Here is an 18157-nt window from a genome sequence, read left to right on the forward strand (position 1 = left end):
TTTTACTGTGGTTAATCTACACACTGGCTAACTGATTTAAAAATAATGAAGAGATCCCTATACTTGGCTTTCCCTATTGTACATAACCAGGGAACTGAGATGCCACACTTGATGAAGAAAAAAGGAGAGAGAGAGAGAGAGAGAGGAAGAGGTGAGGGGAGAAGGAGAGGGTAAGAGAGACGACAGAGGGGGAGGGAGGGAAGGATGGAAGGAAGGAGAGAGGGAGGAAGGGAGGGAGGGAGGGAGGGAGGGAGGGAGGGAAGGAAGGAAAGGAAGGAAAAGGAAACACATAGGTGAAGAGCCCTGGTACTTCTCCATGGCAAGTAAGACAGACACTCCCAAGGGAAGCTTTGAATTCTGAAAAAAACTTAATGTATGAAAGAAAATGCTTAAATTATTATTTTGTTGCCACAGTAAAATGCCAAAACCTATTTTAGTGCCTTAATGCCCCAGTGATCCTGGGTACTTTTGGAACATTGTAGTTTGAAGACCTTGGTCACAAGGTTGGTTCATTGCCACTGGGCACTTATTGGGTCCACCCTCATGAGGAGGTGAACAAACTTCTTTTCAGGTAGGGTTCTTGCCAGCTGCCTCATTTCCCATAAAAAAAAATTCCATTTGGGCTGATAGTTAAAAGAATTAGCTCTGCTCTTAACCAGAAAGCAGTGGGATACAAGGTACTTGTCTAGGAGCACACCATTGAACTAATTGTCATTTAATTATTAGCAAACATTAGGCTGAGATATTGCTGCCCAGTAGGAAGACTGAACATATCTGGTGTAGGGCACTAACAAAATCATGGAGAAACAAAAATTCAGGGAAAAAAAGTGGGGCAGGGGTGCCACTACATAGCCTTTTCAGAAGTTAAGGCCCCTGACTATCTTAAATAGGTCCTGGGTTGGGAGAAATAGAACAATGGAGGCCTTTCTCAAATGTAAGCAGTTTATCCATTTCATTCTTTTAGATACTCTACATTCTATCACCAAGCGAGATCTGTTTGGGGATATATTATTTGGTCCCTGGTAGAGTGGTTTTTACTAGTCCGAGTTGTGTCATCAACCTGTATGAAGATAGTATAAAAAACGTTAATTGTGGCAGTCATGGCTGTATTTCCTGCACCAATGTTCAAGATATTACTTAATAGAAATTAATTGTGCACACTTTCTGAAAAATCACAGGGGACATTTGTTCTGTTCTCAGAGAATATTATAATTCTCCACAGCAACTGGTCTGTTTATTTGATGGGTACTGTAAATTATGATAATGCTCATTTTCTCTTTTGCTTTGGCTTTAAGACCACAGCCAACTTTCTAGCCCAACTCTGAACTCCTCCTTTAAGACATTAAAGTTATATGAGCCTACCTTATCCTTTCTTTTATTGAATTTGAAAATCCATATGTTAATTTTTCTTACTGTAAATGTAATACATCTTTAGTAAGCAAATTTAGAAAAGTATACAAATGGATAAATCATGATATAATTTTGATTTCCTTAATTTTTTATTTTAATTTCTATTTTTTTCACATATTAAATCTACTCTTAAGCTAGACTAAATATTTTCTGAAACAAGGCAAAATATAGCATTCTGATATCTATAGTTTATTCACCAGAGTGTTACCGAATGTTTTGTTCATTAAAAGACCATTATAATTGTCTCTGCTTAGGTTATATATGTGAGGATCCAAACTAGTGCACCCACCTGTTCTAAGGGGAGTAAGGTCTGTGTAATTGGCCCAACAGCTGCTAAACGGAATTGTTGTATTTCCACTAAGGCCATTGACTTGGTTATTATTGTAGTCCTTGAGTATGGCCCTCAAAGTTAGTGCAGTAATTCCAACTGATACACAGTTACCCTAAAAAAAAAAAAAAGTAGAGAATTATAACAATTGTTCTGTTTCCATGCTTTTAAAAATATATGCAAAACTTTATTTTCAAAAATGCCTCTTTATAAATTGAAAAGCTGCAGAAGCTCCTTGTTGCACACACAGAGTTCGTAAATCTGAGCAGCAGAAGTTCATTTAACATCAGCATTTTTAAGACAGTACAAGATGGCACCCTTGGATATTAGTCCAGCTTCTAAAGGGGCTGGGCGATCCTCAGGCTGCAGCACACCAGGATGAGTGAAACTGGCTCATCCTTCAGAATTTGTAGCTTAATTCCTTCACTTAAGTAAAATTTTGAGTTATGACTTACGTCAGAATCTGTTGCCTTTACCGAAGGCTGCTGAGGAAACGGCTGTCCCGGCTGTGCTGCCACCGGCTGAGTGATCACTAAGAGTGAGGACACGAAGGCCACATGATGAACAGGAAACGCAGACCTTTCAACTGGCTGGGCAGTTACCTGTGAATGCACAAGGGATGAATTGGTTTCTAGGTGATAAACTATACTCAGCAGCAAACTCATTTTAGCCAGGCTGAGTGTAATATATTCATTATTTATTTTAAAATATGCTCATTATGTAAAATTAATATAATTACAATATTTCCTCCATTAAATTTATGAAGCATTGTTATAAATATGCAAAGCAAAGCAAATTTAGAACCAATACACAACTTTTGGAAGATATGCTCCTTTGTTCAAACAACTTTATTATCATTTTAGCGAGCCTATGAAAAGTCAACAATAAATAAGAAACACATGCCTTCTAAATTATTATTTTGAAATAGAAACAGACAGTTAAAATAAGAAATAAGTAATGATATTTTAAGTCCCGAAAAATGCATTTTTTCTAGTTGCATTTTCTTACCTTAATCCAGCCAGAGTCACTTGGTCTGGGGAGGGGATTAGTAATAGTCATGGATGAAATGTTAAATCCAAGGATACTACTGATTTTTCCTGAAATTACAGCTTGTCCAAGAGAACCAGCAATTTCCTGGAGTTCAGATAATTGCATCTGACCTGTAGGGAAACAGTATGGTGACATTTGGATTATAAAAGCATAGAACTGTGAAAACACATGAGAGTTTTTCACTTTAGCTTTCTTTGCATTGCTCCATTGCATTATAGAATTCCAAGGCTTTCTGATCTTCCCTGAGCAAAACACAACAGTCATATTAATGAGGGGAGGAAAAGGAAGAGCTCAGGAGAATATACTTTAAGTTGAAATTAAAGGAAAAACAAAGGTAGATAAAACAGATACAAGAAAAACGAATGAAAACATAGTGGGAGAATATATGTCTCTTAATTTAATACTTTCTCATACCAATCTTTCTTTACCAATGAAGCATTATCATGCATTTGTATTATCATATGTCATTTTAAAAGATAAAGTGTTAATTTTTGAATGGAAGGATTGTTAGAATCTATCATATTATGTGTATGTATTCATATATTAGTTGCTAAAGTTATTAAATTACTAACCAATTGTTACTGGCTTCGGACATTTGACAATTCTCAGTTACTTTTAACACTACATATAGTTTCTGTTCCCCTTTTCTAGCATGGCAGGTCTAGGGTTTCCTCTTAAACCTTCTGCCCCCATAGTGCTCCTTACCTTATAAAGTGGTACCGTCATGCACCATATTCCCTTTTTCAGAAGCCTGGTAGTTTTGCTTAATCCCTGCTCCTTCAGCTCTCCACTATGCCACATGTAATCCATTACCAATTTCTAAATCTCTCTGTCCCTGCTGTTAAAGTCCTAATTAAAGCCACATCAGCAGGGTTACTAAAACCACCTTTAATCTGACTCTCTGGAGTCAGACTGATCTTTTAAGAAACAACTGTAAAACAGGATAACGTTTTGGTGTATTGCAGGCCTTGCTAACCCCTTGTTCCTAGGTATCCTGTACCTTCTATATCCAGAGTCACGCCTTGAGGAATCAAATCACTGAGTTTCTTCTGTTAAAGTTAAGCCATAAAGCTTAGAGTACTCAGGAAGAAGAAGGTAACATCTTGGGCCAGCAGGTCTGACATGACACTATGAACCCCACAGTCCTAAGCCATTTCATTCCTTGTCAGTTTAAAAGGACTCTTTTGGATGATGCAGACTCTTTTGGAAAAACGCTCAGTCTTTCAGATTCCTCCCTCTCCTCATACTCCCTCCAGAAACAGCCTTCTCCAAGGGGGCCTCCCAAGTCTGAGGGCTTGTGTATCTAGCTGTAGCAGTACAGAACTGCTTCAGGTCCATGCACTACTACTACTACTTTGTCTTCACTGGTTTTTGGCATGGAATGGCAGGTCTGATCCGGTCTGCACTGTTAACAGGTTCTCGCTGACCATTTGACATGTGAGGGCATTCATTTCTGCTGATTGCCATCTAGAAACCAAAGACCTTAACTTGAAGGCCTCTTATTCCTGACTCTAGAATTCTGTCTGCTCATAAGTGCCTTTAATACATAGGTAACCCCTTTCTAGGACATCTGGGAATTTCTGGATATCCTGATACTATATAAAAGCTATAAGAAGCCAGGAGTACAATTACATGAACATCTTTCTTGCCATTTCTCAACATTTTGTTGTGATTCACCACGTTGTAGGGTTCTCCTTGAGACTTGAAACACTATCCCAGTCTATGTCTGGAAAGCATGCCATTAGCTTGTCCCTCCCACCATCCCTAACTTCTACATTCTTCAATGGTCTTATACCTGTCTGGATACATCTAACAAACTAAAACAGATTTAAGGGTACGGACGTAGTAGGGATTGTATGTGGGGAAATGTATGTCACATGTAAGAAATAAATCCCAGTTTCTTTGGATATCTAGTGGCTAGTATGATAAATTTTGGACCTCACAATACGTAAGGGCTCACCAGGGATTTCTAAGAGTAGGTGAGTAATCTGTATATGTGCCATCGACCCTCTACAACTCCTAAAGTAACAGGCAAAGTCCTGCTGAGTCCAAATCCTGAGCCTGTAAGTCCAAGTGAATACAGAACTGACGAAGGAAAGTTAACTATGACTCTGGGCAGAGAACATTGTGGGAGATCTGGTTGCAACACAAGCCTATGCTTCCTACGCTCTTCTAACCAAGAGTTTATAAACACCTCCCTCCATGCAGGCAAGCCTTCCCACAGGCTTATCCCCCAATGGAAGAAACTTCCGCCTGCTTAGCCGGTAGAATTCCAGAGTGATAATATGGTAGGTGCATAGAGTCAATGCCTAGAAGCAAACCTCTTGAGAAAATCAGTGACGATCCCTAGTGGCATAAAATGAGAACTCCACCCAGTACCCAGGTTTACACAGAGCCTAGGAGTTTAATGATAAAGTGACTGAAGACAGGTAGATAGGGTAGATCCCAACCTTGTGGGGCTGCAGTTTATACACATCTGGAAGATCTCTTTAGGAAAAGGAATGCAGAAAAATCATACCTTTATAGCTTTCATAATAACATTCAATGATTTGACCACATTATGAGGACCTCTCCTAAGGTATTGAAAGTGAAAGCCCCTCCCAGGACTTGTATCAGTAAGGGGACTTGAAGCGTAAGCTTCATAAGCTGGATGGTAGATCTTCCTCTGACAGATACCTGCCTCCCCTATTCTTGGGGAGGGGTACACCTAGGTCAGAGTACTTGTGCTTGACCACTGAAGACAAAGGCATGGCTGCAGGTTAGCAGTGGGGGATGTTATTGCATGCCAGAAGACCAGGAAAGTTCAGTAGTACTTCAAGAGATGCATATGTAGAGCAGAGAAGTTGACCCACTCTGTAGCAGAGGCTGTGAAGACAAGATGATAACACGAGGATGGAGGCCAGGACAGCCCCTTGGTATTCAGACCCCAACTTGAAAGGAGCAGATGGATAGAGAAAATTTGGAGAGCTGAGCATTTACCCAAGTGCCCAAACTGAGTAACGCTAAGGAAATGATTTAAGCCAGCAGAGATTTCTCTGATGGGACAGTTGAGCTTATTTTTTATCTCTGATAAAAACTAGAAAGTGAGGGACACAAAGAGGGGATGATGGCTCATGAGGATGATTTGCTCAGTCACAGGAAATAAAGACAGATTATGTACTTGCACATCTGCCCTTGTTAGGGTGAACCTGTGACTTTACCATGGACATCTAACTCACAGCTCCACTGCTCAGAATATCCAAGTATATCTACTCTTTTTCTTAAGAAAACATCCACAGTCCTTCCTTTGACTTCCAAAGCTCTCCACGTCTAGCACCTGTCTAGCCCTCGGCTACACCTCCAGCAGCTTGTCCTTCCTGGCTCCTTCCACTCCAGACCAATTGGACCTGTTTCCTCTCTTCAAATGCACCAAACTCTCACCAACAATTTCCATAGCCTGAACACTCTTTTTCCTCTGCCTTTTCATTGACTATCTTCATCCTTAATCTCTCATCTATAAGGTCGCTTGCTTAAGTAGGTCTTCCCAGATCTTTTTATATTAGATCAAATTCTTTTGTTGAATTTATTAATCATCACAATAACAAAACAGAGATTCAAATTCCTTCCAATTCTAAGAGTTTGGTAGTACAGGAAAAAGGGTCTCTAGGCGCGTAGGAGGGTTCAGGATGTGGGGTTGATGGGACTTCCTGAGGCCTGGCTCGCCAGGCCCTGATCAGGTTATTTATGGATGTGGATTTGGTAATTGCATTCCTCCATCTCAAACAACTGTTATTCATACCTGTGGTGCCATTGCTTAAGAACTGAATAGGAGGGTCTCCAATCTCTATTTCAATTATGAATCCCATGGATCTCTTCCTTCTCAGACTCTTCCCTCTTATCATTTTGCTGATACGGATTTTGTCACTTGGTATCTTTAGGAACAAGGCAAGATTTCTAACCAGATTGTGAGAGGTATAAAAGTCATCTTCTGTTGCAGCAGGTAATTGGAAAGAAACAAATATCACTGTGGCAGTGTGAATTTCAACAGGTATAGTTCCTTTAACCAAAAGATAAAGCAGCTGGTAGGTTCTATCAAAGTAGTTTTCACCAAGGACAGTGGAATCCAGGTTAGGAAGAAATTGGTCTATGAAGGAAAAAAGCCAGAACAGCACAGCTAAGTATTATATATTATCACAATCAACATGCATAACTTAATGTTTATTTAAATTTAGAAAATCCCCCCAAAATTCAACTTTATCATTCTTTCACAAGAAAGCATACCTTTTAAAAACAAAAACACTTATAAAACTGACTTGTGAAATTAAAGCCACTCCTTTAAAAAATACCACAAATAATCATTACACATTGTTTGTTTTAAAAAATAATTAGCTATATAGACACAGTATAAATGAGAAACAAATTGAGTTATGATCCCAGGAGCCTATACTGTACTTGAAACACTATTCACATGCTCATGATTTTAAAGACTTGACTGAAGGCATTTGGTAATTTAAAAATATAAATTTAACTTTACTAGTTATCTAATTTATGCAGTGCTATATGCCAACTCTTAAAAGAGCATTTACAATTCAGTGTTTCTATTTTAACTAAGGACAAAACTGTGTAATATAAATGAAGTATATGTTAAAACATCTCAGAAGAACCTTATACCAACTAAACAGACTTACATTTCAGCCTGAAAAAGTTTGGTGAATGCAAAACAAACTCTGCTAGGGAACTGAATTTTACAAAAGTGATTGAGATCATTATAATGAATGAATAAATATGTATTATTTTATGGCAGAGTATCAACAATGTCTAAGAGCTAATAAACCCACTAACACATGTTGAGCCCAGACAAACGCTGAATTGTGTAATAGTGGTGGTATGAGATATGTAGCTTCTTACATTTCATTGTGAGGCTTACTGGGAAAAAGAAATTAAAATTTTAGGAAGAAGAAGGAATTTCACAGTAATGAAAGAAGCAGAGACAAAGATAATAAAACATTTGGGTAGCCCCCAAAGTATGTATAGGTTCATAACACAGGGATATTATTTTGCATTCCAAGTGCCAAAGCAAAACGCTCACTTAAAAGCAATGCTGTTTCAGAAAAACACCACTACCACTACCATAAAACACACATTTATCTGTAAGAGGGCAGTGGTAGAATTGTTTTCCAGCTCTTCAGCACCTACATTATCAATTCTTTACATTATATTCTGTCTATGGAGAACAAAATAATATCCCTGTGTTATGGATCTATACATATTTTGGGGTTTTGGAAATGTTTTATTAATTTATGTCTCTGCTTTTTTCATTACTGTGAAATTCCATCCTCTTTCTAAAATTTTAATTTCTTTTTCCTAATAAGCCTCACAATGAAATGTGGTAAGAAGCTAAATGTTTTATTCCACTATTAATTATACAATTCAGCATTTGTCTGGGCTCAATATATGTTAGTGGAACTCTCTGCCTAAGAAGATAGTTCCTATTTTCCTGACTCTGAATGATATTGCGCTTGGTACCATATGTGTTATTTGAAAAGAGTGAAAATTTTATTAAAATTAAGCTATAAATGCCATTTCATTCATGACACAACTATTTATATATAAAAAGTAGTAATGCTGACTCTCTTAATTTAAAAGAAGGCAATATAGCATAATGGTTAAGTGCATGGGTTTTAGAGCTAGACTGTTTTTGAGTCCTTGTTGTGCACCATACTAGCTTAAGACTGCTATGGACTGAATTGTGCCCCCATATTTCACATGTTGAAGCCCCAACCTTCAAGGTGATGATATTTGGAGATGAGAGCCTTTGGGAGGAAAGAGGGTTTAGATGAGATTGTGAAGGGGGAGACCTCATGATGGAATTAGTGCCCTTCTAAAAGGAGACACCAAAGAACTTGCTCGCATCACAGTCTCTCAGTCATGTCAGGACACAGCAAGAAAGTGGCCATCTGCAAGCCAAGCAAAGAGCCCTCAGCAGAACATGACCATCATGGCACCCTGATCTCAAACTTTCAGATATCCAGAGAAAATAAATTTCTGTCGTTTGAGCCACTCAATCTGTGGTATTTTGTTATGGCAGACTGAACTAAGACTACTATCTTGGCAAATTACTTCCTGTGTCTCAATTAGCCATCTGTGCCTACCTCAAAGAGTTACTATGATGTAGTAACAATGAGTTAGGCATAAAGCATGTAGAGCTGTGCCTGAAATATATTAATGTCTCTGGAAACATTAGCAATTCATGTTATTAATAGGAATATGACTTCTTCTATAAAAGCAAACAGATTATCCATTCATATTTTCAAGTCTAGCTCATATTATGATCTACCACACACATCTATATAATGGTTAGCTAAGATTATGGATCACATCAAAAGATGAGGATGAATAGCCCATGTGGAATGGAATGTATGCTATTGGCCTCATTAGAATCCTGTTTAACAAAAAGACTTACATAAGCAGATATAAATCCTGGTTTTACAAATATTGGTCAATGAATAAGTTTAGCCTCTTCCATATGTTTCATTTAACAAAAGTTTATTTTATCATATTTACTTCAAAACCTTTAGTTGATGTTATATTAGCTTTCTTGGCAATAATTCTTATGACCGCCAATTAATTTAGTCTCTAACCTCTATGAAATAGAAGTAAAGTCAAGATAAGGTGAAAATTTTAAGCAAAATCTCTTCTGAACATAGGAAGGACTGAATTCAATGTATGCGAAATGAAAACATTCTTAGGAAGCAAAAGAATGCCCATGATAAACAAAAACTCATACCTGCATGTGCACAGATAAATAAGTTTCATTAGGAGTGATCTTTCAAGACACTCATGTTACAAATGAACACATCTTAGTATTTGGTGGACTATGGCTAAAAACTTGTTTCCTTCTGCATTATCAATAGATAAAGAATTAAAAATACTAATAATCAGACATTTAAAATGTTACAAATAAGTACATATTCCATGTGTACTGTATTTTTTGAGAAAATACCTTTGTACAGATGGTTATTAAGTTCACAGTGTTTCTGCTGGGCATTCCATATTGTATTTTTTGGACAGACCAATGAGTTGTTCACATAGACATCCAAACGTTGAAGTGTGGAAAAGAAAATTCCTACTAGAACAGCCTATTAAAGAAAAAAAAGTTTTGTCTTAAGAAAGCAATAAAACAGAATATTTGTAATTTAGCACTTAAACCATGCTTCAATATTGTATACTTTCTGCAAACTATTAAAATTAAGTTTTGGCCGGGCGCGGTGGCTCCCAGCACTTTGGGAGGCCGAGGCGGGCGGATCACAAGGTCAGGAGATTGAGACCATCCTGGCTAACACGGTGAAACCCGTCTCTACTAAAAATACAAAATATTAGCCGGGCGAGGTGGCGGGCGCCTGTAGTCCCAGCTACTCCGGAGGTTGAGGCGGGAGAATGGCGTGAACCCGGGAGGCAGAGCTTGCAGTGAGCCGAGATCGCGCCACTGCACTCCAGCCTGGGTGACAGAGCGAGACTCCGACTGAAAAAACAAAACAAAACAAACAAAAACCTAACTTTTATGGTTTTGGGATAAGTGATGAACTAAAATTTTAAAATGGGCTTACATTCAACCTTTCATACAGATAGTACAACTTAACCCTTAATTGACCATTCTCAATAGAAAAGTACAAAAAGATAAATTATTAGATGACTATATCTAAGTTTAAAAAAAGGGTCATTTAAAAGACAACAAAGGACAATACAGACTTTCAATGTCAGGAGCAGGGAAAGGGGGACTTAGCTGTACTCTGTATAATGCAGCCACACAAAATTAGGTACTTCATGTTGGGAAAAAAATGCTCATCTCTGAGAAAAATTTGGTAGAAAGACTAATAAATGTCAAAATAACTATCCTCTCTGATTCAATTTTATTCATTTTTCATGTTTATATTGCTTACATTTCATGCTATCAGCTATGATCATAAAGAGACTGGCTTTTCCAAGAGCAGGGAAGGATTAATATGGATTTTAATAAGCTATACATAGTTCTGGAATCTTCTTTTGATATTGTCTTCAGAGGCTCAGAATATTAACAGTCACATTACTTTGTAGTCACCATTCTCATTTTTAGAGTTAAAATATTCTCTTCTGAATTTTTTAAAAAGAAAATTTTGAGTTCCTATTTCAGCCATGCGGTATTCTAAGTGCTGGCAAGAGCCACTGGCTTCTTTGAGCTTATATTCAAGAGTGATGAGAGACAAAAAATAGAAGTAATAAAAGGTAAAGTAGGAAACATGGTAGATAGTGATGAATCTTGTGGAGAAAAGAAAAATGTAAATCAGGGTGCGTGCAACTTGGGAGAGCCAAGGAAGAAGGCATGGTCTTGGAGGCCTATTGAGAAAGTGGAATCTGAGGCGACAGGAACTTTAGCCGCTTAGGGTAGAGTGTTTTAGGCTAAGGCAACATGAGAAACATAGGCCTAGGGGGTAGCATGTTTGGTGTCCCTAGGAACAACAAGGAGCTCAGTGGGGCTGGAGGAGTAGAAGAAGCCAGAGAGCTCAGGGATGAGAGAGATTCCCATAGGGCCTCACAGGTCATGGTGAGGATTCTAACTCTTGGACAGAGACCAATAGGGAAATTGTTACAGGGTTTGAGGCATGGGAGAGACGTGATCTGACATATTTTCAAGGTATCTGGCTACTAAGTTGGGGACAGACTATAGAAGGGCAAAGGTGGAAGTAGAAAGAGGAATTGGGAGGCAATTACCATGATGCAGGAAAGGCTCAAACTGGATAGTAGCAGTGGAGGTGGTGAGAAGTGGACAGATTCTGGTATTTTGAAGACAGACTCAAAACAACTTGCAGATGGATTGGATGAGGAATGTGAGCAAAAGAGAGGAGTCAAGAGTGCTTCCAAGGTTTTATCTGGTGCGAAGGGATGGAACTGCTGTCTCCTGGGAAGGGGCAGGTGCCTCCTTCCCTTATTCCTTTCTCTGCTTCACCTTATCAGCATTCTTTCTTCACATTAAACACCCTGGGACTTTAAAGTCTCATATTCTTAGAAAAGAAAATCTGAATTATGACACTACTGGTTAAACTCATACTCTTTTCATACTAATTAAATATAAATTTAATGATCCTGTCCGAGTTCAGTTTCTAGCAAAGATTTGACATTATTGAAGATATTAAAAATAACATGCTGCAGTCTCTGAAGTAAATTCCAAAGGTGTATTTCTGACATATATAAGTAATAGCAGCATTGAAGAATAAGTATATAATTCCAAGTGATCAGTTTTGAAGGTACATTATTTTTATGTAAAAATTAGGTTTGCTTGTTAATCATGCAAATCATAGGCATCACTGTCATGCCTCATGTATGGAGCACCAAATCAAGTGCATATGGCAAGGGGATGATGGTGATGCTTGGTATTTGTACCTTCAGGCTAATGAAAACTGTCTAGACTAATAATAATTTCAGTGGTACCCTGATGCATCCTTGGAAATGGGCTGTAAGGCTGACAATGCTAGAATAAGGGAGGAGATACAAGTCTTAGCAGATAGAAATAACATGCAAATAATCAACAGCAATTACCCTTAAGATATCTTGTCCTACCTTATTATGGTCAACATTAAGCAACATCAGTCGAAGATTCTGAGGACTGGTGCCAGTGAAGTAAACTTCATAAGATGTGTTCAGAGCCACAATGCTGTGAAACAGGGATAGCCTTCTCTGGCATGTATATCCAGCACACCAGCCATGATCCTGTGGGCCTAAATCCATGTAAAATGAAAGTGCATATTCCTATATAATGCATTTTATTAGTATAAAATCTGAAGAGTAATTGTATTTAAAATAAATTGCCGTGGTCAAGTTCAAATGCAAGTTCAGCATTTATACCTATTACCCATCCACCGTTACCCAGCCAGCTAAGCTATTTCTCAAACCTTGGCTTAAAAAGGAAGGCAGAGAAGAAACTTCTTCCTATCACCCTTACTTTTACACTGCCCAGGGTAAGAAGGGTGGTAATAAGAATTTGTATTGGAAGGTCACTGAGAGAAATAGTAGATTTGCATATATCTCTACTTTAATGATAATATTCAAGCCTAGGCCACATGGTGAGGAAGAAAATGCTTGATCCTTTCTCCTCCCTACCAAATAAAAGCTTGAGTGGGAATTGAACTTTCTCAGGCTCTTTGTTAGGAAATGTGCTATAACAGAGTTAGTTTGTTACCAATAGGCTCTGTACCTGGAAAACAGGGACATCTGAATGCCTGAACCATTGATTCATTAATTCGTTCTTTCACTCATGCACTTGTTTTTTAAAAATAGTTAATTTATAAATTCAGCAAACACATTCATCTAATCAAGTCATTAATCTTCCTCCATTTTAATTTTAATTTAAGAAATTTTTGTTGACAATTGTTACTACAGGTACCATTAGAGTGTTAAAATCATTAATTAACTGAAGCTACCCAAGAAATAACACTCCATCAAACCCTCTAGAAAGCCAAGAAATAGTGAATGCTTTTCTCCCTGAATCCAAACATTTTCTGAGCAGGTTTAAAATGACTTTCATAACAAACTTCTGTATTTCACTTAGTTTTAAAGTGGCTGAGATTATACATATATAAAACATTGAGTGAAATATGGAATGAATTTTATTGACGTATTTATTCATTAGGTTTTCTTTATTTCCTAGCTTACTTGGAAGTATTATCAATATTTATAACTACACTTCAATCAAATTTTAAATCAATATAAACTTCTAAAGCTCCTGTAGAGCCTAACCTTTTCCTTAGCATACAAAATACAAATCCTACTTAACTTTCTTTGTGAGTTTTGAAAACATAAAGAAATATCTATGTATAACATAAAAATTTAAAGTGGCAAAAGTCGTATTTTTAAGATAAATAAAATTTAATGTTAATATTCAAAAGGAAACTTGAGTGATTTTCTGTAACTTTTATCTTGGGGAATTTTTTTTCCCCGTCTAGTATAGCACATCCCAAGCTTCAGTGATTCTTCTAACACCTTCATGATTTTTCTGTGCTGCTATCATTTACATAAGAATTCTTTAAATTGATAGTCACTTTTTAAAATTTAAATTCATATTGAAGAAATATGTCTTGTCATAATTGCAAATGGAGAACTTGTATTGCTTGCCAGAAAAGGGAAATGTAAAAATAAGACAATGAAATCTTTATCCACCATATAAAAACAGAGCTATTTGGAAAGATCTCTTCTATTACTCCATTATTCATTGACAGTTCTAAAGTTATTCTCATGATCTCTGCTTCATAAAATCCAAAAAGCAGCATCTAAAATTGGGTTGACTGCAGGTCACAGAAACCAGGCATAGCACACATTGGGGTGGGAGAAGTGAGGAAAGCCCTAGAATCATGAAACTTTGGAATACTCCTGATTTAGTTCATTCTGTTCTTACAAACAAGTTTTTAAAGCATTCATATTTTATTGATTTCTAGAATATTTTGGTACATGTTGTGACACCACAAGGGCACAGAAATCTATCTAATCCAAACTATATACACTTTTAGCACATAAAAGATCCTAATCTAAGCCTGTTTAGGGACCAAGTTTTGAGCCCCTGGTGTCATTTCAAGAATATATGATGAATCCTTGTCTGTGTTTTCACTACCTTAAGAAATTCATCTTACTCATTCAAAAAACCTTGGTCTCCTGAGCATGGAGACCATTACCTTCCTTCTCTGCTACAGCCTCCTAAGACCAGAATGGAAGAAACCTGATGCTACAGCTTGACCAACTGGTCTTGACAATCAAAGGAATTAGAGATGAAAAAACATGTTGATGGCAAGGTAAGTCTTCCAAAGATTCATGAGAATAAAACATGAGCAGGCTGAGAATACTGCTTGTCAGGTATTCCAACATTATCAATTTTTAATATACAACACATTATATATATGATATTTTTAATATCAAACACATTATCAATTTTTAATATACACTAGGCAAATTATATTTTTTGGAGATACTTGGACTATTTTTTTCCTTCAAAATACTTATACCACCTTATCAATAAAGTATGAAGATCACTCCAGAAATAACTTTCCCCCTTCTTCTTGCTCTCCTCTCCATCCCTCTTCCCCTCCTTCTTCTTTTTATTTTAATGGCCAATTTTAAATAACTGTCCTCGCTTTCCTGGATGAGGTACTGCAAGATCAAGTCTCTTCCCTGCGCATTGCTCATTCTTACAAATGGAAGGCAAACAAGGCCTCATGTTTGCTAGTTGTGTGGAGTAAATAATTTATGAGATGGCTTCATGCATTTAATAACAAACAAATGTTTTGAGTAACTCTAGTTTACGCATATTGAATACCTACCATTAATGAGATCAACATAACCATTGCCCATTATAGCCACTGGGGAAAGTCTTCGAGTTTCTGTGTCAGGATCCAGACTTTCAATAACCATCATTGCATATTCCATCCCAAAGCACTGATAGCTCTGCCACTCTGGAATGTACTTACAGGTTGAATCTCTAATAATTCCTAGAAACATATTATATATATTTTAGCAATAATACAGAATCTCTTTGTAAAAGAATCCTCATAACATATTTTTCTTGTTATGCCAGTTTAAGAAGCAGAAAATATAAGTTATTGGTTGAGTAGATAAGTCATTAAAAATAAAACATATATTTTGTTTCATGGGTTTAAGGCCTAACAACAGAATAAGATCCAACAAACCTTTATGAGGTGCTTTCTCTGTGACAGGAATTCTACTTCCATTCAAGAATGTGAGCATCGCCTTAGGAATTCTGTAGTCTCCAATTCCTACTTGGCTGTTTCCATCCCATTCATATTCTGCTTGAGGTATCACAGAACCAGCACTCCCCAGAAAGGAGCCATCTGTGTCTCTAAGAAAAGATTTCCTCTTGGCATCACAAACCATGTCTCTACAATCAGATGGATTGACTTTACTGTGGAGAAAAGTTGCATTATTCAGTTCATTGTTTCTAGAGAGCAATATGAATATACTTGAATATTTGCTAACAGGGTATCCAAAAAAATTAATGTATTAAATCTTATTTCAGAGAGGCTTCAAAGTGGGACCAAGTAGCCTATGTAATTAGCATTGGAATGAGGTCTGCTTTTCCATTATGTTGATTTGGTCTATGATTATGAATTCATTAACATTTCAAAACAACAAATCATACCTGTGGGATATAAAATCAGGATTCCACTTTTCTATTCTATATATTGTTGAATGATAGATTTCTTATTTGTGCATTGTTCACAATATACTAACATTTCTCCAGAGAGTAGGTGAATGATTACTGTTTTACAAGACATATAAAATCCCTGTGTTGGCAGGGAAGTCTTTATTATTATTTCCTTTCCTTCTTGTCTTTAAAAATTATGAAAGTATTGCTTACTATAAAATAATCTAAAGATTTATTAAAAGCTCAATCCCTATCACCTTCCCATTCTAAGCTTTTGGGCTCATCACCAATTGCAGATTAGTATATATTCTTGTAGACCTTTGTTTATGGATATATGGATATATTTGGATTGTGTTTATTATGCTACATATTTTAGTAACCATTCTATAGATAACAATAAGAGGTAAGATAAACTCATCATGCAATTCAAACGTAGATGGTATTTTGCCTCATCTTGAGTTATCTGGAGTGTTGATTGATTGTTACCTGATTATAATCATAAAACAGCAGCTTAACGTGTAAGGTACTATACATTCAAATGGTATACATACAATATACTCATAGAATACCATGATATATACCATGGGCAGAGTTATAGTAACAGAATAATAGTGAACAGCTCAGATCTATTGAATAGTATCTAGAATAGCTCTCCCTTTTTGCTATGAGAAACACGTGAAGTTTTTAATACAAGTTATTCCTTACATAATATACAAGTTTTAGAGAAGGACTTTAATAAATATTTTTGTAGTTCATGTGTTCTTTGTATTCCAGTATGTGCAATGTGTTTTTGTAAGCAAGTCTGTGAGTAGAGTGCCCAGTGGCAGTCTTTTATGTTGTGGCTTTGGGCTCTTAGTTTAGGTTCCCAAGAAATAAAGCCTGAGGTGTGGGTTTTTGTTCAAGTAAATTGCCAAAAGAATCCTCTCAAAAGGGGGAGAAGAGAAGTGGTTTATCCAATAGCTTTCATCTGATGCCATGAAAACCTCTGGCACATAAACTGCACAGCAGAGTTGTTGCCACCTTAAGACAAAGCAGCCAGCCTTGTACTCCTGAATTAGTCAGTCGTTTTACAGGGACTGCAGGGTGGTGGGAGGGAGCGCTTTGGATTCCTGTGGCTAGTTCTATTTGGCTAAGAGCAAAGTTCTGAAAAGCCATGGATTGTTATTGGCCAACACTGAGAACATCTGGGGGTTGGGTACACTGCCCAGTAAAGATCTGAGAGAGCACTGACAGCGTCACCTACCAGCACAGAACTCAGGAAAATCACATTTGAAAATGTGGTATTTTCTTCAGGACTTAGATTCTAAAATTATATGTTGAAACTGAAAGATTCAGTGACAAGTAAATAAGAGATAATAACTGCCTACTGAGGAGGGACTCTATGGACCCCCCAAACACTGAAGTTCAACAATAATTAAATAAATAAGTGTTGGGTTGTCAGCAAAGCAAAATCAGATGAAGTCAAACAATTTATGAAATATTACATTTATCTGAAGAGGTGCCTACTTCCTTTTTTTGATACAGGGTCTCACTCTGTTGCCCAAGCTGGAGTGCAGTGGTGTGATCACAGCTGAGTGCAGCCTCAACCTCCTGGGCTCAAGCAATCCTCCTGCCTCAGCCTCCTGGGTAGCTAGGACCACAGGTGCACACTACCACACCCAGCTAATTTTTATTTTTTAAATTTTGTAGAGGTGAGAGCTCCTATGTTGCCCAGGCTGGTATCAAACTCCTGGGCTCAAACAGTCTTCCTGCCTCAGCCTCCCAGAATTCTGAGAATATAGGCACTAGCCACCATGACTGGCTGAGATGTCTATTTAAATACAGAACATAATTTCTTTTCTCTTCCCCTAAGCTGAAAATGGTCAAAGATCAGTAATAAAGTTTTTTCTTCCTCCAGTATTGCCTTATATCTAAATTCCTGGTCTGTACTTCTTATAAAAAGTAGGAATTATTAGATATATTATTCTATGACTTAGAATCTAAATGATCACTTCTGGAAATGTCCTGACACCAACTGACCTTTGTGATCAGAAAATCACTGTTCTAAGTTTTTTTATTTATAAAAACTGTGTATTTATAATCACAGTGATTATAATGGCTGACATTTAATTTCCAAGCACATTTTGGGGTGCCTGTGATAGGATATTTTGGAAGCAATAGGTAATCAAAAAGGGTAAGAAAAAGGGAAGAAATAATAAGAGATATCT

The 18157-nt window shown here is 37.1% G+C and overlaps 2 protein-coding genes across 7 annotated transcripts in view; both read right to left on the reverse strand.

Annotated features, from left to right (window-relative positions):
- The window catches only part of EBAG9 (estrogen receptor binding site associated antigen 9), a 1013262-nt gene that overhangs the window by 40063 nt on the left and 955042 nt on the right, over positions 1 to 18157 (reverse strand). The gene's annotated exons all lie outside the window — the stretch shown is intronic.
- PKHD1L1 (PKHD1 like 1) overlaps positions 1 to 18157 on the reverse strand; it is a 167281-nt gene that overhangs the window by 6054 nt on the left and 143070 nt on the right. For all 6 annotated transcript variants that reach the window (XM_050801376.1, XM_050801375.1, XM_050801374.1 and 3 more), the window contains 8 exons: positions 15475 to 15707; positions 15109 to 15276; positions 12362 to 12519; positions 9771 to 9906; positions 6567 to 6911; positions 2747 to 2898; positions 2194 to 2340; positions 1700 to 1853 (listed from right to left, as the gene is read on the reverse strand). In XM_050801376.1, the coding sequence (XP_050657333.1) occupies positions 1700 to 1853; positions 2194 to 2340; positions 2747 to 2898; positions 6567 to 6911; positions 9771 to 9906; positions 12362 to 12519; positions 15109 to 15276; positions 15475 to 15707 (1493 nt within the window). The remainder of the gene's footprint in view (positions 1 to 1699; positions 1854 to 2193; positions 2341 to 2746; positions 2899 to 6566; positions 6912 to 9770; positions 9907 to 12361; positions 12520 to 15108; positions 15277 to 15474; positions 15708 to 18157) is intronic.

The sequence above is a fragment of the Macaca thibetana genome, chromosome 8 (assembly GCF_024542745.1).
Source record: "Macaca thibetana thibetana isolate TM-01 chromosome 8, ASM2454274v1, whole genome shotgun sequence".
Taxonomy (NCBI): Eukaryota; Metazoa; Chordata; class Mammalia; order Primates; family Cercopithecidae; genus Macaca; species Macaca thibetana.